Source organism: Cavia porcellus, unplaced genomic scaffold (genome assembly GCF_034190915.1).
Source record: "Cavia porcellus strain 051 isolate PalLab524CR breed Dunkin Hartley unplaced genomic scaffold, mCavPor4.1 scaffold_4, whole genome shotgun sequence".
Taxonomy (NCBI): Eukaryota; Metazoa; Chordata; class Mammalia; order Rodentia; family Caviidae; genus Cavia; species Cavia porcellus.
In genome coordinates, this window is record NW_026947487.1 from 100,557,981 (window position 1) to 100,583,259 (window position 25,279).

Below are 25,279 nucleotides of genomic sequence, written 5' to 3' on the forward strand. Positions count from 1 at the left end.
GGATAGTCTATAGATTTAATAATGAAGAATTTAGAGAATTCTCAGATGACAGCTTCATTTGTTTTTTTTTTGTTTGTTTGTTTGTTTTTCTGAAAAGAATGACTTAAGGTCTTGTTAGGATTATAGGAGAATGTGGGTGATTTGGTAGTTAAGATCCTAGCAAAGTTTTGAAGTAGTTGTAAAGAAAGGGCAAGTAAGTTAGCCACAGAAACCAAGTAGATTTCTAGACCTGATTGGAAGTCACCTTTGTTGTTGCTATTCATGAATTTATAGGTCCTAACTAGTCCTGCTGTGTAACATTCTGAAACAGTGCTTGAATTGTTCATGGTAGATAGTAAAATATACATACTGGGCTCCTCCAGAGTGGCATTTATGCCAGACATATCGTCCAAAGGTATTATCAAGTGCTATTGGGATGAAGAATTATAGACTCTAACCTGACTAAGAAATAAGAGGGCTTCTGGAATTGTGGGAAGAAAAAGCAGTAAGGTAAGAAAATTAGAGGATTTGATTACTATCATAAAATAGTAGTAATTGAAAAGCAGGAGACAATGTACTGCCTCTATGTTATCACTTTGTGAATTGGAGGGAAAATATTAATGACAGAATCTTAGGCATTACACATAATGCAAATCAGTAGAACACAAAAGTGGAGAAAAAATGCTGAATTGTCATTACCACCACTATAGTTAATAGAAGTGAATAAATGATATACTCTAATTGAAGGAAAAATAACTACATATTAGTGTTAGGTAGTCTTTGTTTTTGTTTTACTATCCTTTCTCTAGCACTTCTTGTTTTGCTTTATTTATTTATTTTTTTTGAGTGTCTTGCTACATAGCCAGAGGAGAGGACTTGTCATTCATTGCAAATGACTCATTCTTTTACCTTTTTTTTCTTTTTAATTTTATTTAAGGAGAAAAAAAAAAAGCAGAGAAAGGGTATAAGTTATACAGATTTACAGAAAAAAATAAACAGTAGGAAATCACTAGTTAATGGATTACATATTGTCATCTTAGAAATAATTGTTCAAGTCACAAAGTTAAAGCTTGTAAAGTGGACATTCCAACAGTGAGACTGCAAACAGTTCTGTTCAATGATCCAATAAAACTCAGTGATATCATTTTCTATCTTATACACTTAAACATACATGCAGTTATATCATTTAGAGCACTTTCTTTTCCTCTCTTTTGTACAATGACAATTACACATTTTGGGTTTTGTTACTCCCACAGTTCTTATTACTTTTTTGGAAGGGAGTAGAACCAAATGTGACATAACAGAACAGAGTCAATCAAATCAAAAGAGTGGACATAATAGATAATGTAAAAGCATAATACAAGGTGATCAATAATGGTTACCATAATGCCTCCCGCTATCTCTAATAGAATTGCCTATATCATCAGATAATAAAATTGAACAAAACAGTAAAGAACAAAACCGACAAAACCAAAACATTGGAGACATTGTAAGTCTTCAAAAGTAGATAAAAGTCATCGAGAATGGGCGTCATAATGAATCTCACTATCTTCACAGCTGTTGCCTAAACTTTCGAACCTGGTACTATCCAGCAAAGCAGAATAGGGGGACATCAGTCAAAAACAAGATGGTGAGAGTAATACAGGGCTTTAAATCAAGATAATGGAAAGTCAAAGTGGGTTGCTATAATATATCCTGCTATTTTATTTATTTTTCCCTTAATTAAAATGATAAAAATAAAAAAGTAAATAATGGAGTGGAGATTGAGATAAAAGAGGGCATAACAGCAAAACAGCGCAGATAAAAACGTAACCATTTAAGCAGAATAGTGTTTCACCACAAGATAATCCTGACATAAAAGTAGTTACCATATTGTCTCTTTCCTTGAAATCCTTGAGTACAACTTCGTATATTGTAGCATTAAATATATCAAAACAATGTAAAACCATTTAAGAGAATGACAGCATTACAGGGTATTTAGAATCAACTAACAGAAAATGAACAATGGTTTCTGTATAATCTCCTTGTCTTTAAAAGTTTTTGCTTATACTATTGTGCATAATAAAATCCAATAAGATACAACCTGTTTAGACCAATGGAGACAGAAGAACAAAAGTTTGATGAGACTTCAAAACAAGATGATACTAAATCAGTATTACCTATTAAGACGTCATTTTCTCCAAAATAGCTGTTCCTATCATCCAATCTTCTCTGCCTCATTTCTGTTGAGCTCTTTTTCTGTCATTAGTTGTCAGTTTGTCTTCTTCATTTTGTTCTCTGCTCCATTCATTGTGGCCTCCCTGCCACTATTTCTGGATTCTTTGTATTTTTCTTTTTTAGAATATCCTGCAATACTCTCTGTAGAGTCGAATTGGTGGTTGCAAATTCCCCCAGTTCCTCTTTATCCTGGAAGCACCTTGTTTTTCCATCAATTTCCAGGGACAGTTGTGCAGGATATCTCAATCTTGGCTGGAGATTATTATCTTTCAAAGCTTGAATTATTTCCCCCCACGCTCTTCGTGATTTGATGGTTTGTGCAGAGAAATCTGCTGTAATTCTGATGGGTGCTCCCTTGTAAGTGATCTGTTTCTTGTCTCTGACAGCTTTTAATATTCTGTTCTTGTATTGAATTTCTGGAATTTTTATTATTATATGCCTGGGTGTTGCTCTGTTTGGGTTGTAGGTGGCTGGGGTCCTAATGCCTCATACATCTGAGTATCTTTACCTTTTGCTAAATTAGGAAAATTCTCCTGGATTATTTCTGTGAGTAGCTTTTGTAGTTTATTTGTTTCTGTCCCTACTTCTTCTTTTATGTTCTTAATTCTTAAGTTATGGATCCTCTTATCATCTTCTTGTCTTTGTATTATTGCTGTTTGTTTCTTTGTTACTTTTAAGAAGTTTTTCATTTCATTCTCCCATATTACAAATCTGCCCTCCAGTTCAGATAGTCTGTCCTTAGTTTCTTTCAAGCTGTTATGCCAGTTTTCGATAGACTTTTTAGTTTCCTGGTAGTCCCTTTGAACCTGCTTCACGTATTCTGTGCTTTCTCTGTTTTCTCCATCAAACAATTCTCCCCTCTTTTTCTGTTCTTCCATTCCACCATCTGTTTTTTCTTGGGTGGTGCTTAGCATTTCTCTAACTATTCTGCTTACTTCTAGCTTCAGGTCATTGATAACTTCATTCCTGAACTGATCTATGAGGCTCTCTAGATAGCGCTTTATGTCTATTGGTGCGGTGTCCACTATTACTGTTTCTCAGGATTGGGGGCCGAGGAGCCTTTCTTGTTGCTGCCTCTTCCCATATTCTTTGTTCCTTGCATATGCAAGCTTATATAGGAGGCCCAGCTTCCCTCCCTGTCAGCCACAGCCTGATCGAATTGCACCAGCTAGGTGTTCCCGCCCACCGCAGCACACCAGGAAGTTGCAGATCAGGCAGCCTACGCGGGGCCCGCTGCTCCAGGCCACCCTCAGGCTCTGGGATCTGGGTTGGGCTAGCCTACTGGGTCCGCCAGCAGCGTCACGTAGGCTAGGCCCTTCTCACCGCTTGAGAGGGTGATATGTGGCTGAAGTCGCCACAGCGCCCTGCTCCCGGAAGTCTGCCCAGTCCCAGAATGTCCTCCGCTGGAGTCAAACTGTGGTAGAGTGTCAGTTTCTCTCACTCACCTCACCACAAGTCAGTGCACGGCTCCTCGCCTGTCCCGCTCTTAACTCCGTTCACCGATTCCCGTTCTCAGAGCTTCCGCGCATCCCTCTCCTTGCCGAGCCGATGTAGACGCAGCCACCGCGCGGCGGGAAACCCAAATCCAGGCTTCCAATGGCGCAGGCTCCAGCCTCTACACTGAGGTTTTTTTGTTCCTGTTGTGGCACCAGGACTGCATTCCAAGTTGGTTTCTCTCTGCCCAGTTCGTTCCTGGGTCAGCAGAGCATATCTCCACCTGCTTATGACTCCTTACTCCGCACCATTCCTGAATTATGAGCCGAGTCTTTCAGAGAGCCTCCGTAGCTGCTGTTATCTGTCTGCCATGTTCTCCCGGAAGTCTTTCCTTTAATTCTTACTGTTGGTCGTACAAGGTCTGAGAAAGACCCAGAGAATCTCATAGGTTGTTCCTCTCTTTTTGTTTTCCTGCAGGGCTGGGAATAGAACCCAGAGCTTCATGCATGGTGGTCAACATTTATCCCTGAGTCCCAATTCCAGGCCCAGCCCGATATACTCCTCTCTTTACTACCATTATATAATTCTAATTCCTCTTTTTTTTTTTATTAGAGGTCATAAGTAACATTATTTTTCCAGTACTCACTTTATAAAGGAGGGACAGCTTCCCAGCATGTGTAATTGAGACACAAATTCTTCTAATTGCAGATGTTAATAGAGAATAGAACCCTATCCTATGACACTGTCAGGACTTTTGCCAACCCTGTAACTTCTGAGCTTCCACTGTGGGAGCCCCCACCTTACGTCAGCATCCCTGAAGCTGTTAAAGCAAAATACTTCCTTCTGAGGCCCAGCAGAATAGTTGTATTATAAGGTGCTGTCTGAGCTGTAGTTTTGGAATAATGTGGCTTTCAGCATTACAGCCAAACTTTCTTGACTGACATTGTGCCTGTGGGAAAGTAGTCTACGTGTTCTAAGTAGTTGATGGGACATGCCTTTTAGAATGTGGTTGTCTTGATATGGATGGGGACTGCTGTTCTAGAGGAAGGAGATCAAGTCTTAGCTCTGCCAGTGATGGTTACCTTTTAAAATCATAAAATTAAATTGATTAAAAAAATTTTTTTAACTTTATGTAAAGAAAGACTATGAGCTGGGCATGGTGGCTCACGCCTGTAATCCCAGCACTCGAGAGGCTGAGGTGAGAGGATCGTTGAGAGTTCGACACCAACCTGGGCTACAAAGTGAGCTCAAGGCCAGCCTGAACTACATAGTGAGACCCTGTCTCAAAAAAAAAAAAAAAAAAATTATTTAAAGAAAGACTAAACAAAACAGAAAGCAGGTAGAAATAATACATACTTTCAAAGAATAAAATAAACAGTAAGAAGTCACCAGTTGATGATACAGATTGTCCTCTTCCAAATAGTTATTCAAGATACTAAAGTAGAGCATATAAAGTAGAAATTGAAACAGTGAGACAGCAACAAGTTCTGTTCAACTAAGCAACAAAAACTTAGAAATATGATTTTCAATCCTATACACTTAAACATACATGCAGTTATCCATGTCTTCAATTATGTTGAGATTGAACAAGCCCAAGCAGGCTAAAATCACTCTGAACAAAGAATAATAGTATTGCTGGGTTCCACATTATGACACTCCTGGATCAGCACTGGATACTGTAGTGTCTCTTTTTCTTCAAAGTATTGTTCATTTCATCATGTGTCATAAGATCAGTTTTCATAAACTGCTTATAGGTTCTACGCATGCGTGAGTCTTAACATGCATTACTACCCTTTCTATATTAGAAGGAGGAACAAAAGAAAGCAAGACCAATCAAAACATTCCTATAAACACATGAAACGAAAAAGACATATAAGACCACCGTATAAGGAGTTCTACCATGGTTACCATGTTGTCTCTTGTTATCTTCAATACAATTGGCTGTATCATCAGACATAGTATAATTGAATATATCAGTACATACAGTATTAATAAAAACACAATTTTGTATGTAGTATACAACTTCAAAAACAGGTAATCAATCCAGAATGGGTATTGTAGCGAGTCTTATCATCTTCAGTGTAATTGCCTAAACTCTCAGACTTGATACTATCAATCATATAAGTTTTGAATAAAACCTGTCAATACCAAACAGCAATCAAACAAACCAGATTTAAGTACGATCAGTCATGATAAACCAGTATAAGTCATACAGGACTCCAAATTAAGTTAATAGGAAATTAAAGATGATTACTGTGCTGTATCCTGGTGTTTTGGGGATAGCTGTCTGTGCCCTCAAATCTAACGCAAGTAGACAAACTAGGACAGAATAAAATCTATCTAAGCATAGTGGTGTGAGTAATACGGGTTTTAATTCTTGATACACTATTAACAGTATCTTCTGCCGTCTCTTTTTAAAGACCATTCTTCTTCTTTTACTTCCCCAGGGGGCACTGTGTATTTTTGGGTCTCACCTAGACCCTCGGTTTTAAATTGGGGGGAGCAACCTGCTGTTTACCTAAGTGGTCCCAAACCTTCTTCCTCCTGGACTTGATCTCTAATTATATTCCTTTCCTATTAAAGCCTGTCTTTCCAACCTATCCACAAATACTGGTCTAGTTGCCCCTATTACTCTCTGGTTCCCTGTCCCATAGAGCATTGTTTTCCCACATTTGATTTTCAGTCCATATACGCTTTTTCAGGTTAATTATATTTCCTATAAAGAGCATCTCAGTGAACCCTACCTCCTGATCTACTCTACCTGTGATTCTCTTTTTCTTTTTAATTTAGTATATCAAGGCCTTCTATATTAGAGTTTATAACCAACCTTCTCTGCCTCATTTCTGTTGTGCTCTTTTTTTGCCATTAGTTGTTGCTGGTCTTCTTCATTCTGCTTTCTCCTCCTTTCATTGAGGCCTCTCTGTCACTGTCCTTGGAATCCTGATACTTTTCTCTCTCTCTAGAATGCCCTGCAGTATTCTCTGTAGAGTTAGATTGGTGGTCGCGAATTTCCCCAGTTCCTCTTTGTCTTGGAAGCATCTTGTTTCTTCATTAATTTCTAGAGACAGTTTTTCAGGCTATATCAATCCAGGCTGGAGGTTATTTTCTTTCAGGGCTTGGAATATTTTGCTCCAAGCTCTTCTTGACTTGATGGTTTGTGTTGAGAAGTCTGCCATAATTCTGATTGGCCTTCCTTTATAGGTGATCTGTTTCTTATCTCTAACAGCTTTTAATATTGTTCTTGTATTGAATTTCTGTGATCTTGATTATTATATGCTTGGGTGTAGCTCTGTTCGGGTTTGTAGGTGGCTGGAGTTCTGTATGCCTCATATATCTTAGTATCATTTCCTTTTTCTATGTTTGGGAAGTTGTCCTTAATTATTTCTGTGAATAGCCTATGTAGTTCCTTTGTTTGTACCTCTGCTTCTTCATTCACATTCTTTATTCTCAGTTATAGATCCTCTTGTTTTCTTCTAGCCTTTGTATTGTTACTTCTTGTTTCCTTGTTTTTTTAAAAAAGTTCTTCCTTTTTTTTTTTATATACCGGTATCAGGGATCGAACTCACAACCACGTGCTTGCAAGGCAGATGCTTATGCCACTGAGATAATCCCCAGCCCCTAGTTTTTCCTTTCATAATCCCACATTGCAAACCTGTCCTTCAGTTTGGATAATCTATCCTTAGTTTCTTTCAAGCAGTTTTGCCAGCTTTCAATGGAGTTTTTAATTTCCTGGCAATCTCTTTGAATCTGCTTCATGTATTCTATATTTTCTTTATATTCTTCATCAAACTGTTCTCTCCTTTGTGTTCCTGCATTCTTCCATCTGTGTCTTCTGGGAGGTGCTTAGCATTTCTTTTATTCTATTTATATCTTGCTTTACTTTGTTAAATATTTCATTTTTGAACTTATCTATGAGGTCCCAAAGATACCTCTTTATGTCCACTGATGCTGTGTCTGACATTGCATGTTTGCTGTCCTCAATCTCTTTTGTATTTATCTTTCCTGGATCAATGTTCTCAGGGTTAGGCTGGGAGCTTTTTCTTATTGCTTCCTCTTCTCATATTTCTTATTTCTTCTGTACAGGCATATAAAGAAGGCCTCAGTCCCTTTTTTGTTGTTGATTCTGGTTCTTCTGAGTTGTGCTGTCTAAGTGACCCTGCCTACTCCAGTGTGCTATTGGTGCAAATATGCTGGCCCCTCCCTCAGGGTCAGCCAGCCTGCTGAGGCCTTCACTGCCTTAGTATGCGCATCTGGTAGAGAACTGGTCTGGGATAACCTACTGGTTCTGAGCCCAGGGCGTGACCCAGGCCATGCACATCTCACCAGTCCCATCTGGGAAGGGAGCAACTGACTGAAGTCTCTGCAGTACCTTGTTTTTGCCAGTCCTGCCCAGTTCTAAGATGTCTTCCCCTTTCCAATGAATCAGGTCAATGTAGGTCCCAACAGTCAGGTCAGTGTAGGTCCCCTACTGGCTCTGCTCTCTGCCGGTCTTGCTGATCTCCGACTTCAGTGCACCTGGAGTTCAGTGTTACTGGGGTTCTGGCAAGTCAAAAGCGGCGGGAACCTGGTCAGCCTGTTGAGTCACAGCCGTGTGAGTTGGGGCGCACCAGCCAGTGCAGTTCTCTGGTTTGCTGCTCCCTTCTGCCCTTACATCTCCTCACCAAGGCCTTCAGGCTTGTCCGCCACCAGCTTCGCTGTGCCTGTGCATCTCCAGGTTCCAACAGTGCTTCTAGCACAGTGGGACTGGCTCTAGCCACCAGCTACCGCCTTGTTCTGTTCAAGTTTTTCTTTTTTAAAATTCTTTCTGTGGGCTTCAGTTCTCACTTTAGTTTCTTCCTGGGTCAAGGGGACCTACGTCTTTCCTGCTTTTCTTCTCCAGAATGCTATATTCCAGCCACTGGGCTGTTTCTCTCAGAGAGGCTTTTTACTTTGCTGCTTACTGTTCTGCCATTTTCCCAGACACCTCAAAATTGATTTTAAATTGTTTAGATTGTCTTTATTTTTCATATAAAGCTTTAAACAAAAGCCAGTGTATATGAAACAGAATTAAAGACAACTAAGCTGCTCTGTTTGCAGTGGAAAATAAAAAAAATAGAACTCCTGTACTAAAACCCCCATAGAGGATTCAGTCTCCTGTCCAGCAATATGGCACATAGATGCAAAAGGAAGACAAAGATAGAAAGATCTGGGATGACCAATATTCTCTGTGGAACAAAAGACCACGAGTCCAAAAACTCATGGCTTTTATTGGTATCAGTCAGGGAGTCATGGCAGAGTGCAAAGGAAGAGAAACTGCAGGCCTGACTGAAGGAAAAACAGCAATTTTGTACCAGGCACAAGGCTCTCCAGTGAGCAGTACAGTAGATAGCTTGATGTATGCAGGACTAGCACCTTTAATGCCAGGAAGATATAATTTTTTTGAGTCCCATGGCCTGTCTTAGCCCTGGAATATTACAGGCTTTTGTTCGAGCCGCCATTCAGGTTATTAGCAAGGGAAGCATTTCTTGCCCCTATGCTGCAATGAGACATCGTGGCCAGACTCAATCACATTGTTTTAGCTAATTAAGGGAACATCTGGTTCAATATAGCCAGCTCTGCATATCTCAGTGAGCAGGGTTGCAGTAAAGGTCAGGTAAAGATTGAGGCAAGAGGCTTGGCAGTCTCCCGTACTTCTGTTCTCTGAATCTGCTTGCTCCAAATCTATAATTCTAAGGGTAATATGAGGCTACCTGTGATTTGAAAGTCAGTAGACCAATTTACCAGTAGTTTTTCCTGGATCCCCTGCATACATCAGTATTCTAAATTTGAGAATGAGTGCATTTAACACAAAAGATAGGGTTAATTTGTTTCTAAAACTCAACTTGTTCTGAATATTATAAGATCCCTTTAACTGTACTTCTGTCCAAAGAGGAATAAATTACCATGAATAGACAAGCAATAAGTGCTCCTGTAGTTTGGTCAAGTTGGAGTATTATTTTCTTTTGGACAAAAATAGTTCTTGATTTGGCATAGTGGAACGAACACTCAATGTAGCAGGTTAAAGGTTTCAACTTTAGTTTGTTTATATGGATCAGGAACATAGTAAATATTGGATAATGCAGAAAAAGATTGGTATTATACTGTAGTTTTCAGTCCCTCTGTCTTCTTTTTAGTGCACACTTATGTAACCAAGGTCTCCATTTTCTCCATGAGGATTAGTTAAGGGATACAAGTAGCCTTTCTTGAATAGTTTTATTCCTTGTGTAGAACTAACTTGGGATATAGGAGTTAGTGTACCTTCTCTGACCAGAGTGGAAGAGGGAGCTAAGATAGGTAGACTGTGGGTGGAGTGGGATAAAGAAACTAGCAGTGTAAGAACACTGTTGTAGTTCTCTGAAAGTCAGAAGAAAAGTTGGTACATAGACATTAGAGAAGTCAGGAGCCAGTACACACAGTTATTGGTGTCTTGGTTGCTTTTCTTTTTGTTGCTGAGATAGAATACCTGACACCCAAAATGAAGAAAGGAAAAGTTTACTTAGCTTCAAGTTTTGTTTTGTTTTGTTTTGTTTTGTTTTTGTCTTTTTCGAGGGTCTCACTGTGCCGTTCAGGCTGGCCTTGAGCTTGCTTTGTAAACTAGGCTGGTCTGAAGCTTGCAAGGATCCTCTTGCCTCAGCCCCTGAATACTGGAATCACCACCACACATTTTTGTTTTTTGAGACAGGGCCTCACTGTGTAGATCAGGATGGCCTTGAACTCACTGTGTAGCCCAGGCTGATCTCTAAATTGCTGTGATCCTCCTGCCTCAGTCTTGTGAGTACAGTAATTCCCTGACTTAAAAATGAGTTCCATTCTGGGAGAACATTCATTAGTTAGATATTTGTTCATATATCCATAGATTTGTCCAAAATGTCTTCTACATCTTTGACACAAATATAGAATATATATTGCTTTGCACTTCCTAGCAGTTTATTCCATATCACCACTGCTTCTGCTCTTGCTTCAGGACATCCTGGGCTCAGATTGAGCATAGTACTAATACTATATGCTATTTCCCTGTACAGTAAGCACACAACATCACAACTGTGACCATATCCAGTAGATACATGAGCCACTTCAACACTTTGTTTGCATCTACACATGTTCATAATGTAAAGTCTGTTCATATCTGGGAAAGTTCGCAACTCAAATGTTCATAAATCAGGGACTTACTGTACTGGGATTACAGGTGTAAACACCATGCCTGGTGTACACATACACACACACTATTTTAAATGATTTGCATTCCCTGAAGTCATTTGAGTTTGCCATCCCTGGCTTGCTTCAGCTATGTAGCTTACTACAAAGACCTGTCATTATTGTATTTATTGCTTAACATTGATTTTAATCATTTTATTTTCAGTTTTGATGAAGCAAGAACACAGAGAAGAAATTGATTTGTCTTCAGTTCCACCTTTACCTGTGCCTCATTCTGCCCAGACCCAGAGATCTTCCTCAGATCCAGGGCTCCCACATGACAATGTACCACTGTCAGCACAGAGAAGCTTGGTTTTTCCTGTCCAGCAACCATATGCATCCATGGTAACCTCATCCCATTTACCACAGTTGCAGTGTAGGGATGAGGGTACTGGTAAAGAACAACATATGGCACCTTCAGTAGTCCACCAGCCTTTTCAAGTTATACCAACCTCTCCTGTGGGGTCTTCCTATCAGCCTATGCAAAGTAATGTTGTATATAATGGACCAACTTGTCTTCCTGTTAATGCTGCCTCTAGTCAAGAATTTGATCCAGTTTTATTTCAACAGGATACAGCTCTTCCTAGTTTAGTAAATCTTGGTTGTCAACCACTGTCATCCATCCCATTTCATTCTTCAAATTCAGGCTCAGCAGGACATCTCTTAGCACATACACCTCATTCTGTGCAAACCTCACCTAATCTGCAATTGATGGGATATCATTGTTCAAACACAGGACCGAGATCTCTCTCTTCTCCATTGTCCGACCAGGTCGGGGGTCAGCTTTCTCCTCAGTTGCAACTTATTACATATAGTCCTTCACATTCAGGGTCTGCTGCCACGGTATCCCAAACAGCCTCACATCCATTGGCTAGTTCACCACTTTCTGGGCCACCATCCCCTCAGCTACAGTCTATGCCTTACCAATCTCCTAGCTCAGGAACTGCTTCATCACCATCTCTAGCTACCAGAATGCATTCTGGACAGCACTCAACTCAAGCACAAAGTACAGACCAAGGAGGTCTTTCTGCATCTTCATCCTTAATATGTCACAGTTTGTGTGATCCGGCATCATTTCCCCCTGATGGGGCAACTGTGAGCATTAAACCTGAACCTGAAGATCAGGAACCTAACTTTGCAACCATTGGTCTACAGGACATCACTTTAGATGATGGTAAGTTCATGTGTGTATTTTTGGGGATGCAAGGGGTGTACTGGCAGTTGAACTCAGGACCTTGCATTTTCTAGGCAGTCATTAAGCTACTGTGCTATATCCCCAACCCCATCTATGTATTCTTAAAACAATGCAAATTCAGATTTTTCTTCTCAAAAGTTACAAAAAACTAAGTGACACACACCCTTAATCCCATCACTCAGGAGGATCCTTGAGAGTTCACTAGCCTGGGCTACAAAGTAAGCTCCAGGCCAGCCTAAACTGCAAAGTGAGACACTATCATAAGAAGACCAAAGGAAAAAAAATTATGAAAAAACTACCAGATCTTACTGTCATGTGGCTTTTTAAAGAAGTTGTAATTACTAGCCAAGGTTGTATATGCCTGCTTTCCTACCACTCGTGAGGCAGAGTGAGAAAGCTCCCTTGACCCCAAGAGTTTGAGACAGCCTGAGCAATATAACAAGACTCCATCTTAAACAAAAAACCAAAAACGTGTTTTGCAGAAGGTAGAAGGAAAGCAAAGAGCAAAAGGCAATGGCTATTAATAAAGAAAGTACAACTAGGGAAAGGAAGAATTTCAAGAATAGGTATTACTTAGCCTTTGAGGATCATGTGATTGCAGGGAGTGTGGTAGGCCTGGTGCAGAAATCAGTTCTAGCCCTGTCATAAGACCTGTTCATAAGTAAAAGTATTTATATAAAAAAAGTTGTTGCTGGGGATTTAGCTCAGTGGCTAAGTGCCTGCCTTGTATATGCATGGTCCTGAGTTCGATCCCTGGTACCAAAAAACAAAAAAAGTTATTAGAAAGATATATATAACTGAGCAAGGATGTGAAAATCTATGCTTACAAGTCTGTTTTACCACTAATGCTTCCTGCTGAACAAGGCACCTTTTCTTCTGAACATGTACTAAGGTCACAGAGTTAGTGTAATCCTTTTTCAAGGCATGGAGTAGATACTAAGGAATATTTAGAGAATACTAAGAAAGTATTAAGATAATCTGTCCTCAAGGAGACTTACACAAGTAAAGAACCTGGTTGCTCCCTTATGGCTGTGCCAACTTACAGAGCAAGAAAGTTGCAGTGAACTAATTTCTTGCTGCTGCTGGAGCTGTTGGTGCAAGGATAAAAAAACCTTTTTATAACGTAGCAGATTGTCATGCAAATTTCTGATTTTAGGGCCAAGGATATAACTCTGGCACAAGCATCTCTCTGGCAAGCACAAGGTTCTGAGTTCGATTCCCAGTACAAAAAAAAAAAATTCTGATTTTAAGAGACAAATAAATTGGAGAATTCAGGAATATTAGCTATTTCAAAAATTGAAAATTCCCATAGATAAAATTTTCAACTAAAAATTACAGAATTTATTTTTGGCTTTGTCACTTATATAGTAGTGAAATTTTAATTCAAATGTGTTAGCGCATACCTGTAATCTCCACACTCAGAAAACTGAGACAGGAGGATCACTGTGAGATCAAGGCCAGCCTAGACTACGAAGTGAGTTCAAGGCCAGCCTAAACTGCATAGTGAGACCCTGTCTCAAAAAAACCAAAAAAAAAACAGAAAAAAATAAATTTTGTCTGAGTAATATTCAATGAAAGCTATATGAAACTATTGCCCAGTGTGAAAGTTCTAAAAATTCTGGAACATGGATACAGAATTTTAGTTCTCAAATTCAGAATTCATCTACTGTAGGAAAATAATTATAGATAGATTTGTCTCCTTTTATAGAACTAGCAAGACGAGTTCTCTATGGTACTTAGTTGTGTGTGAAGCTAATATTAAATCCTAAGTCCTAAGCACAGGAGCAAAGAAAATAAATATTGGGGCTGGGGATTTAGCTCAGCGGCATAAGCGCCTGCCTTGAAAGCAGGCAGTTGTGAGTTCGATCCCTGGTACCGATAAAAAGGAAAAAGACAAAAAAAAAAAAAAAAAAAAAAAAGAAAATAAATATTATGTGGCACTATGACTCCTGGGGCTTTCCAGTCAGACCAGTACATGACTTAACAGTTTAAACAATGCAGCAATTCTGAGTCACTATAACCACAGTATGAAAGAAACATACCAGAAGATGTGTAGAGATATATGACAAATCCTTCCTAGGAAGGATTCTGCAAGGCTTCTGTAAGTCAGTGACATTTGAGCTGAGTCTTGGAAGGTGAGTATATGTTTCAGTAAATGGGGATCAGAGAACAACTCAGTAAATACAGAAACAAAGATACTCGAGAAAGCATAATTCTGTGACTATGAAACAAGATCAGTAAAGAATGATTTTTAGAGGCATAAAGGGGTCATTTGTATGTAACAAGATAAAAATGTAAACTAAACCAGTATCTTTGCATATCATTTTCTTATTTGTTATCTGATCCATTCTACCATTCCTCTGCCTCTGAGGTAAATAGTGACATTTACAGAGTTATACTGTCCAAAGATCACATAACTAATAAGCAGCAGTACTGAGACCTGGGTTCAGATTTTTTAGTCCAGTCTTTTGCAGCATGACAGCTGATACGCATTCACAGTAAACCATGGTGGTAGGAAATTTGTACTAAAAGGGATCCATCAAGGTGTTTTAAAGTCCTGGAGAATTGTGGATATTTAGGAATGTATGTACAGAATTTTACTACACTGCCAAGTGTGGTGGAACATGCCTGTAATCTTAGCATTTGGGGGCCTAAGACTGGAGGATTGCTGTGAGTTTGAGGCCAGCCTGGGCTACATGGTAAATTCCAGTCCCGCATGAACTATGTAGCAGGACTCCATCTGCAAAACAAGAAAGAAAGAATTTTACTTCATAAGTACATGCTCATAGCTATATTTGATCTGTCATACTTGTACAGGGAATACTTGGGATTCTGGTGTTAAGCATTTAATTGCCGGGCATGGTGGCACATGCCTGTAATCCCAGGTAGTCAAGAGACTGAGATAGGAGAATCACAAATTCAAAGTCAGCCTGGGTAGTTCAGTGAGATCCTATCTCAAAACTAAGAAGGGCTGAGATTGTAAGCTCAATGATAAAGCAATACAGTACATTTTTTTAAAAAAAAGGCATCTTGTACTGCTCTATGCACAGCAGCATAGTGTCATTACCTACATAAGGATGCCTGGAGGTTGAAAAGAAGCTACTGCTTTTATATAATACAGATTTAGAAATAAAGCCTTTTTTTAAATTGAGCATCATGTAATCCTAGCTTCTTGGGAGGCTGAGGCAACAGGATCACAAGTTAAAGGCCAACCTAAGCTATTCATTCATTCATGTTTTATTTGCTTGCTTGTTTGTTTGTTTGTTTTTGGTTTTTGAGACAAGGTCTCACTATGTAGTTCACACTGGCCTTGAGCTCACTGTATTATCCAAACTGGCTCTGAACCTGCTGTGATCCTCCTGCCTCAGCTTCCCAAGTGCTGGGATTATAGGTATATACCACTGTGCCCAGCCAACCTGGGGAATTTAGCTATACCCTGTCTCAAAATTTCAAAAGGACTAAAGCTGTTGTGTGGCAGGAAGCACTTGCCTATTGTGTATGAGGCCTTGAATTCAAACCCCAGCATCAAAAACATATTAAGTAAAGGTGTTTTCCAGCTACATGTAAACTTTTAAAATGTTACCTATTCTTTGGGCAGTTTTAGACTTACTATTTATACATTTTAGGCTTACTATTCACAGTACTTTTTACCTAGAAACAAAGGTAAGACCTTGAGTGATGACTCATCATCCATATGACGTAACTGTGAGGATCGAGATTTACTGAGCAGATCTCTAAGGAAGTTGCAGTTCATTTTCCTTATAAATGAAAGCACTTTTCCTTCTTAAAGGAAAAAGACAAAGCTGCAGTCTGGTCTTACTTACTACACATTAGATGACTTGGGGAAAAAGCATAGAAACAATCTAGAAAAATTTTGTAAAAACACTATTTCACTTTTTGAATATATGAAGATACATTGTGAAAACAAGATCTGGAGAGATGAGGTTATGTGATGATAGTCATAAAAGCAGCTTTATATTTTCTTTTACTATATAGCCAATGCTGGCCTGCAACTTGAGTTCATGTTGCTTAAGTCTCCCTAGTGCCAGGATTATTGACATGTGCTACCACCAGCACAAATTATTTTTGATATTTAAAATCTGAAGTGGATTTTTATAATATATATATTATAAAATTAAGTCTCTCTATATATAAAATTTTTATAATACATAAAATTATTATAATAATATATATAAATTTTTATAATATATATTATAAAATTAAATCTCTCTCTCTCTCTCTCTCTCTCTCTCAGACTTGTTAATGTTGTACCCCAAAAACAAGGCACCAAGATGTTATTCAAAAAAAACCAGGCAAGAGGTTTTTTTTTAAAAGGAAAAAGAGTGCTTTTATTTAAGCTGGCACCAGGGACACAGTGCAGATGCAAAGCTGTGCAACTGGGTTAGAATATTGACAGATATTTATAGCAATGCAAAGTAAGGAGTGATGTGAAGTGAGCAAGAATGCAGAAAGGTTTTGTTCCCCTTTGCTTGGGGTCAGAGATGATTGGAAGTTGGTGATTAGTCCTAATTCACAGCCTTTGGCCTGCTAATTCCAGGAACATTTGTTTCTCACAAAGGGAACGAAGGTTGACACAGCAAACAGGTTACTAGGGTGAGGGTGCATACAGAACAGTATGATGACGCCTCAGTTAATCTCTAACTGTGTGGTCAGTGCTTCAGTCAATCTTTTTAACTTTGCATTTTAGTTTTTTAGCATTTTAGTGTACAGTTAATTTGCTTTTTGAAACAGGATAGTAAAATGCTGGAATTGGAAGTCCCATTTGACCCAGCTATTCCGCTTCTGGTCATATTCCCAGAAGAACTGAAAACATCATATCAAAGTGATATATGTGCACTCATGTTTATAGTAACATAATTTGTGATAGCCAGATCTTGGAAACAACCTAAAACCCATTAACTGAGGAATAGATAAAAAAGATATGGTATATTTATACCATGGAATACTACTCGGCTATAAAGAATGATCACAATTAAAATTTTAAAAAAAGAATGATCACATTGAGATATTTTTAAATAAATGGATGCAACTTGAGACCATAAGTGGAATAAATCAAACTTCCATGTGTAAATACTGTATTGTCTCCCTAGTACAAGAAAGGTAAAAGTACATACAAAATCCTCAATAAATACAGTGAAAGGATCAGAATTTGCTCAAAAGGAAAAAAATAATATCTCAGGGAAAAGAAGGAAAAAGAAAAAGGAAGGGAAAAGAAAAAATATCTAAAATTGTATAAACACACTTGGGATAGCTAAGATGATTGTGCTACAAATTCCATAAGTTCTTGGAACAAAATAGCTAACATTCATAGGATTGGAACAATTTGCATGTTAGTGTCTGGTGATCTGAGGAACTCTTGAAGATCATTATGTAAAATAACAACCCTGCCACCTTGTTTTAAAGGCCTATGTCATTATTTTGAGCTCTTTGCTATTGTTACTTATTTGTCTTTTTTGTTTCATGTTTTTCTAGTAATTTGTTTTGTTCTGTTTGGTTTTTCCCTCTAATACAGAAAGGATAAGTATACATGTAGAGGCTTATATATGCATAGAACTTCCTCTAAACAGTTTATGAGAATCAATTATATTATGCGTGATGAAAGGAACAGCTATTTTGAAGAAAAAGAGATATTATGGTATCCATTGCTGATACCGTATCATCATGCTGTGAAATCCAGTAACGCTATCATTCTTTTGTTCAGAGTGGTTTTAGTCTGTTTTATATTGTTTAATTTCAACATACATGAACGTATGGATAGCTGATTTGAACAAGAACAAGAGATGTTATGACAGCCATTGTTGATTTTCCTATTGTCTGGTTTTGAAGGCCTATAATATGTCTTCATCATTCTGTTCTGATCAGTTTAATACTATTTGTTTTGTGTAAATTCATTGTGTGTGGAGATATAAACAACTATTTGAATTTTTTTTTATTTAAGGAGAAAAGAAAAGAAAAAAAAACAGTGAAGGGGTACAAGTTATACAGATTTACAGAAGAAAAAAATGCGCAGTAGGAAATCACTAGTTAATGGATTACATATTGCCATCTTAGAAATAATTGTTCAAGTCACAAAATTAAAGCTTGTAGAGTGGACATTCCAACAATGATACTGCAAACAGTTCTGTTTAATGATCCATAAACAACTATTTGGAAGAAAACAAAAGACATTATGGTAGCCATGGTGGATATCCTGTTATCTTGCTTTGAAATCTGTGTCACTTACATTGTTTTCTTCTGATCTACTTTGTTCTGTTTAGTTTTACCCTCTTTAAAAAAAAAAAAAAAAGAAAGAAACAGGGTAGTTCATGCTGACCTGAAATTCACTGTGTAGTCCAGGCTGGCCTTAAACTCACAGCGATCCTCCTGACTGCTAGGATTATAGGTGTGTACCACTACACCTGACAGTGAGTTTTTTGTTAAGTAGTGCTGAGGTTCTAAACCAGGGTCTTGCACATGCTAAGCAGGTGTTCTACCAGTGAACCACATCCTGAAGCATCACAGCCCCTGAAGCAAATTTTTTTATATTAAAACTAGAGCAGATTTTTGTTTTTAGTACATATTTGTAATGTATAATGATTACATTCATTGTGGAGAATTGCTATGTGTGCTACCAGGTTCCAAGGTGCTGGAATCTCCTTCTAGAGGTAGTTTGTAGGTTCTTTGTGTCCTGAACAGAGTCAAGACAAATACAAAGGATAGGAAGGTTTTGCATTTACTGTGTTAAAGATGGGGAAAAAAACAGGCTCTGCAGAACAAGTGGGCCAGTTAAAAACAGGAAACGAAGTATACATTGCAGCATAAGAGGGGACCATTATAAGAGAATACATGGAGCTTAAAGGCAGCCATCTTTCATATCTCCCACTCCTCAGACTAATGTCAGGTCTAGGCTGTCCTATCAAAAACCAAGTTCAGAAGTCACAAGAACTGAAGTTAGCATATTCTGATTTGAACTGTTCTTCTGTGCCTGTCCTGGCATATCTACCTGCTCAGCCAGCTGACCATGTCCTAATCTCAATTTTTTTTTTATCCCCTTCCCCTCTACCCCTTTAGAGTAGTTTTCTACTCTATAACCAGAGGACACTGCAACTTTTTAAAATTTGTACTGTACTATGGTTGATAAATATACTTACATTCTGATGTACACCTGTAATCCCAGCACTTGGGGAGGCTGAGGCAGGAGGATCATTGTGAGTTCAAGGCCAGCCTGACTCATAGTGAGACCCTGTCTCAAAAAGACCAAAATAAAAATAAATAAGCAAACAAACTTACAACTAACCCTAATAAAATTTGTTAACACTATTTCTAGTTTATTTTTGTCTGTCACCTTTGGCCAAATTAAAGATTAAAAGATGCACAAAATCCTTTTCCTTTTGGAGTTTTAAAATAAAATGAGGGGGCCAGGGATATAGCTCAGTGACATAGCGCCTGCCTAACAAGTGCAAGGTCCTGAATTCAATTCCCAGTACCAAGAAAAAGAAGGAAGCATGGGTTGAGGATGTAACACAGCATTCTAATGTCTGCCTGACAAGCATGAGATCCTGGATTTGATCTCTGCTACCAAAAAATGGGGAGAAGTAAGGGACAAATAAAATAAGGTAACCTCTATTAGGAAACATTCAAGTATTCCTGGACTGTTATCCTTAGAAATATAGACATCTTAGTTTTAATGTTGTTAATCTCTAACATTTTTAAACATCAATTTTGTTGTGATGGTATACAACTGTAATCACAGCACTCGACAGGAGGAGACAGAAGGATCCCTCAGAGTTCAAGGCTATCCTAGGACTCAAAGTGAATTCAAGGCCAGCCTGAATTGCATAGTGAGACCCTGTCTCAAAAAAAAAAAAAGAAAAGAAAAGAAAAAAGGTGTTCTACAGCATTAAATTATCAGTGAATTACTATTCTTGTGTTTGTGCCTGGATCTATAATTTTTTTTAAACCTTTCTGTGCATTATGGTACACATGTCCCATTTTTTGTGCCAAATGATGTACACAAAAATGATTGACTTTATGACAGATAAATTGTCACAGTTGGGCCAGTCATGGTAGTACTTGCCTATAATCCCAGCACTTGGGAGCCTGAGGTAAAGATTGCTATAGGTCCCAAGTCACCCTGAGCTATATAGCAAAATCCTGTCGCACAAAAAAGAAAAGAGAAAGAAGAAATGTCATAGATGTGTTTTAAGCATTTTAATTAAGATTGGATTTAGATTTGTAAAACTAGACTTAAACCTTTAAACATGGGCATGTTTAATTTGTAATTGAGCTAATTGAATCCTGTTACAGCTTTCTGTGAGAGTCTTCCCTTCCTTCCCTCTTGTCCTCTTTTGTTTACAAACCAACAGTGCCACAGCTGCAGCTCTTCATCAGTGAAAAGGATGCGTGTTAAATATAGCCTGACTTGCTACTGTGGTGAAAACTGACACTGCCACTTGCAGATTCTGTGTAGCAACAGGCTGATCCTGAATGTAGGTCAATTGCTAATTTGACAGTAAACAGGGTCTATGTAAGTGACAATCAGAGAACCTGCTATTGAGGAGGTTCTTTTTTAAAGTAAGAGAATGATAAGCACAAGATTCAGTGTGTTATTTGATAAGGGAGCACAAGAGGTTGATACAGAGAAGCAGAGATAAATATGTCAGTGTTTTGGTGCATCTATTAGGTAGTAGTTTCACTGATATTTACATATTTATATAATGATATTTAAACAGAAGAAAGTTATATATAACCAATAGGGAGAGTATGTCATGAATGATATCTTACAATCCAGTTATAGGATGTGAGGTACAGGGTGGTAATAATCTGAACTTTCTCCCTTCATTGGGATTCTGGGTCCTGTTTCAAGAAGCGTATGTGGATTGTCCAGCCTCAAACATATTTATGATGAGTAATTCCAAAGGCTGAAAGGTCTCATAAATTATGCCCACTTAGCCATTGAGTCATAGCTTATGCAGAACCTGGGATATGCAATAAGAAAACATCCCTAGACCCAACAAAGAATGAACAAGCATTTGGGAAGATTTTAATTTTTTAAAGTGTACCTGTTTACTCCATGGACAAAAATTAGTTATACCTTTTTAAAATAAAAGGACTAAAAAGTATTAAAAATGAAAGTATTGTTTTTACTTTTTATAACAAAGATTTTTTTCTTTGAAACAACTTGATACTAAAATTTGTACATAAAAAATTAAAGAAAACTAAGATTTGTACATAAGTGCATAAAATCCAAGAGAAACTACCATTGACTAGCCAGCATATTGGCAGGTGTGGTGGTGCATGCCTGTGATCCCAGCACTCAGGAGGCTAGCTGCAAATATGAGACCAGCCTAAATTACATAGTGTGACCCTGTCTCAAAAAACCAAAAATAAATAAAATAACCAGCATATAAAAAGTCCTCAAAGGGCTGGGGATATAGCTCAGTGGCACAGTGCCTGTCTGGCAAGTGCAAGGTTGTGAGGTTGATTCCCAGTACCAACCTCCCCCCAATCCTCAAAATAAATTTCCTTTAAAATGTATGCTTAGGGCCAGGAATATCACTCAGTGGCACAGTGTCTGCCTGGCAAGCACAAGGTCATGAGTTCGATTCCTGGTACCAAAGAAGAAAAGTATAACCTTAAAAAATAATGAATGATAGTTACTTTTTTTTTCTTTCTTTTTTTTCTGTACTGGGGATTGAACTCAGGGATGCTTTCACCACTGAGCTTTCCTATCTCCTCAACCATTTTCAGTTTTTGAAACAGGGTCTCACTAAATTGTCTAGGCGGACCTGGAATTTGGCTATCCATCTGGCTTAGCCTCCTAACTAGTTAGAATTACAGGCATATGCCACCATGCCTAGTTGGTTACTGTTTTCATAATGAAGCACCTATTTTATTGAGCACTGTTTGCTAGTAGGTCATTAATTCTGACAATGTAAAATGTGAATTCTTAGCCTTATTTGTGTAGACATGGTTCAGAATCTAAGCACTTTCATGGGGTTATATGACCATAAATACTAGGACTGACATTTGAACCCAAATCTGTGTGAAATTTGAATTGTCTTGTATTTGTTTGGTAGTTACTAAAATAGCTATAGTTGATTGCTTAAGTATGTATAGATGATTTTGTGTAGAGTTAGAATTTTAAACTTTTTTGTTTCTTATAATCATTTAAAATAAATAATATATTTATATGATTGAAAATGAAAAGGCACAGAATATATAATGAAAACTTTCTCCCCTAGGTACTTCAACTGTCCTCCATATGGACAGTTGGCATTACCAACATCTTGAATGTTACTCCAAAGCTATTTTATGCACTTATAAACAGCTATATGTACCTTTTGCCTTAATTGGATATTGGAAATTATGGTTCAGTATGGTGGCATACGTCTATAATCTCAGCACTCAGGAGGCTGAGGCAGAAGGATCACTATGAGTTTGAGCCCAGACAGAGCTATATACTAAGTTCCAGGCCAGCCTGAACTAACATAACAAGACCCTGTCTTGAAAAGCAAATTATGCTGTACTGTAACCTAAAAGAACTTCCTTAAAAGATTTATTTTGGGGGGACAATGATACTGGGTTTTTGAACCCAAGACCTATACATGCTAAGCACATGTTCTGCCTTTGAGCTATACTACTAGCCTGAAGGATTTTTATTTAAATAGTTCACAAAGTGTTCTATAAGATATCCCATTGTGTGAAATTAAAATGTTACATCATATAGATGTACTAGTATCTGCAGTTTTTATGTATGTCATTTCCTACCTGTCTACACCTTTATACATCTATGATGGGTTGTTTCAGTTTTTGAGACAAAGTCTCATTGCTGTAGTTTAGGCTGGCCTTCATCTTACAGTGATCCTCCTGCTTCAACATCCCAAGTTCTAGGAATACAACTACCACCGTGCATATCTGTGTGTGTGTGTGTGTGTGTGTGTGTGTGTGTGTGTGTGTGTGTGTGTGTGTGTTGGAGGGAGAGAGAGAGAGAGACAGGGAGAGAAATTCCTAGATTTCTAGACCAGTATTTTGAAAAAGATTGCCAAATTCTCCTTCATAACGGTTGCACAACTTACATTGCCACCCGAGCTGGGCTGGGTGGTACACAAGCTCGTAATCCAAGCACTTGCAGGCTAGGCAGGAGGATTACCACAATTTAGACACAGGACTGAATTCAAGGCCACCCTGAATTAATTATATAGCAACACTATGTCTCAAACACTAAAAAGAAAGTCTTACATTGCCACTCATACTGTAAGAGAATGCCTCTTAGCCTATACCGTTGATGCCAAACCTTTTAGAGCTTTCAGTGGTAACAGACAGCCTGCTGTGGAACTTGTGCCATAGGTTCACCTCTACTGAATCCTATGCTTTCACCAGCATACTCTACTCTGTTATCATATCTTATTATTTCCCAGTGGGGCATAGCTTCTCAGTGTGCTTGTAATTTGCATTTGATTTATAAGTAAGATTATGTGCATTTTTCTATGCTTAAGAGAAAAATGTGGGCTGGGAATTTAGCTCAGCGGCATAAGTGCTTGCCTGGCAAGTGTGAGGTCAAGAGTTCGCCAAAAAAAAAAAAAAAAAAAAAAAAAGAGTATGTCCTGTAGATTAGCTTGTTTTTTCAGATTATCGATCTTCATTGATTTGTAGAATCATTGTTAAATTTATTAGCTCATTGACAGAGGAGTTACAGATTTTTTTTCCTCCCAGTGTGTTATAGCTTTTGTTATGAAAATTTTTTAACCTGTTAACAATCTTCTATTTGTTTCTTGTAATTTAAATTTCGTTTGTTTGGTTGGTTTGGTTTTGTTTTATTTTTGTGACTTTGTAAATCTTTGATTCATCAGAAATTAATTTTGGTGGAATGTAAGAGTAATGAGTAATTAAAATTTTGGGGCTGGATGTAGTGGTACACACCTTTAGTCTCAGCACTCAGAACTCTGAGGCAGGGGGATCACCGTGAGTTCAAGGCCATCCTGCACTACATTAGTGAGACCCTGTCTCAAGTTGAGTAAGTAAGTAAGTAAGTAAATAAATATTTTTCAGGTAGCTATCAGGTTTGTCCTTAGTCTATATTTTTCCTGATTGATTGTTTTTGTTTTGAGATACGGTCACATTGTAATTCAAGCTTGCCTTGAACTGACTCATTATGTAGCCCAGACTGACATCAAATTCAGTGATCCTACTGCTTTAGCCTCCTGAGTGCTGGAATTACAGGTGTATGCCACCATGCCTGACACTTCCATTTGACTAATTTTTTTATTGGTACTTTTTTTCTTTGTCTTTTTGAGGCAGGGTCTCACCATCTAGTTCAGGCTGGCCTTGAGCTCACTTTGTAGCCCAGGTTGACCTCTAAACTCACAATAATCCTTCTGCCTCAGCCGCCCGAGTGCTGACATTACAAATATATGCCACCTCGCCTGGCAGTTGGTACATTTTAGATATACATGATAACATTCATCATAGGAAATTTTACATGTACATGATATACTTTGCTTCTTTTATTTCCCACTCTCCTCCCTTCAGCCCCACTTCCCTACCTTATTTACAAAAGCTGTGTTCCATTTCTTTCCTTCTGTTCGCCTTTTTTCCCTTGTCCCATCTTTCCTTTTCTCCTTCCCCTTGCCCTTGTTCATTTTCTCATTTGTATATTTTCTTACCATTTCCCAATACCTGTTATACATTTTGGTCCTTATTTACACTTTGGCTTCTCACACCAGAGAAATAATAGAGTATTTATATATGTATGTCTGATTTATTTCACTTCATAATCTCAAGGTATACTATTTAGCTTGAAATGTCTCAAGTTTATCCTTCTTTATGGCAGAGTAGTACTCCATTGTATTAAAAACATCATCTTTATCCAGGTATTGGTTGATGGGCCTTCGTGCAGTTTCTATGATTTAGCTACTACAAACTGCCACTATAAACATGGGTGTTCATATGATCACTAGGGTGTGATGTTTTTAATTCTTTCAGAAAGATACCAAGAAGGGGCATAGCTGAGTCCAGTAGAACCTAGTGCTAGTTTTTTGAGGAATCTCCACAATGATTTCTATAATAGTCGCACCAGTCTACACTCCCACCAACGAGAGACTGATTGCTTTTTATTTTGCTTTAATTGTTTTTCTTTTTTTTTGTTTGTTTGTTTTGTTTTGTTTTTGGTCTGCTTAAAATGAGGGTTAGCCAGATGTAGTGCTGCTGCACACCTGTAATCCCAGCATTCACAAGGCTGAG

The 25,279-nt window shown here is 38.1% G+C and overlaps 1 protein-coding gene across 7 annotated transcripts in view; it reads left to right on the forward strand.

Annotated features, from left to right (window-relative positions):
- Positions 1-25,279, forward strand: part of Nfatc3 (nuclear factor of activated T cells 3) — a 142,218-nt gene that overhangs the window by 103,194 nt on the left and 13,745 nt on the right. For 5 of the 7 annotated variants that reach the window (XM_063247541.1, XM_063247542.1, XM_063247543.1 and 2 more), the window contains exon 9: positions 11,009-12,016. The exons of 1 other annotated variant lie outside the window; for it this stretch is intronic. In XM_063247541.1, the coding sequence (XP_063103611.1) occupies positions 11,009-12,016 (1,008 nt within the window). Of the gene's footprint in view, positions 1-11,008; positions 12,017-25,279 lie in introns of those variants that run through there. One more of the 7 variants, XM_063247547.1, reaches the window with a different exon arrangement.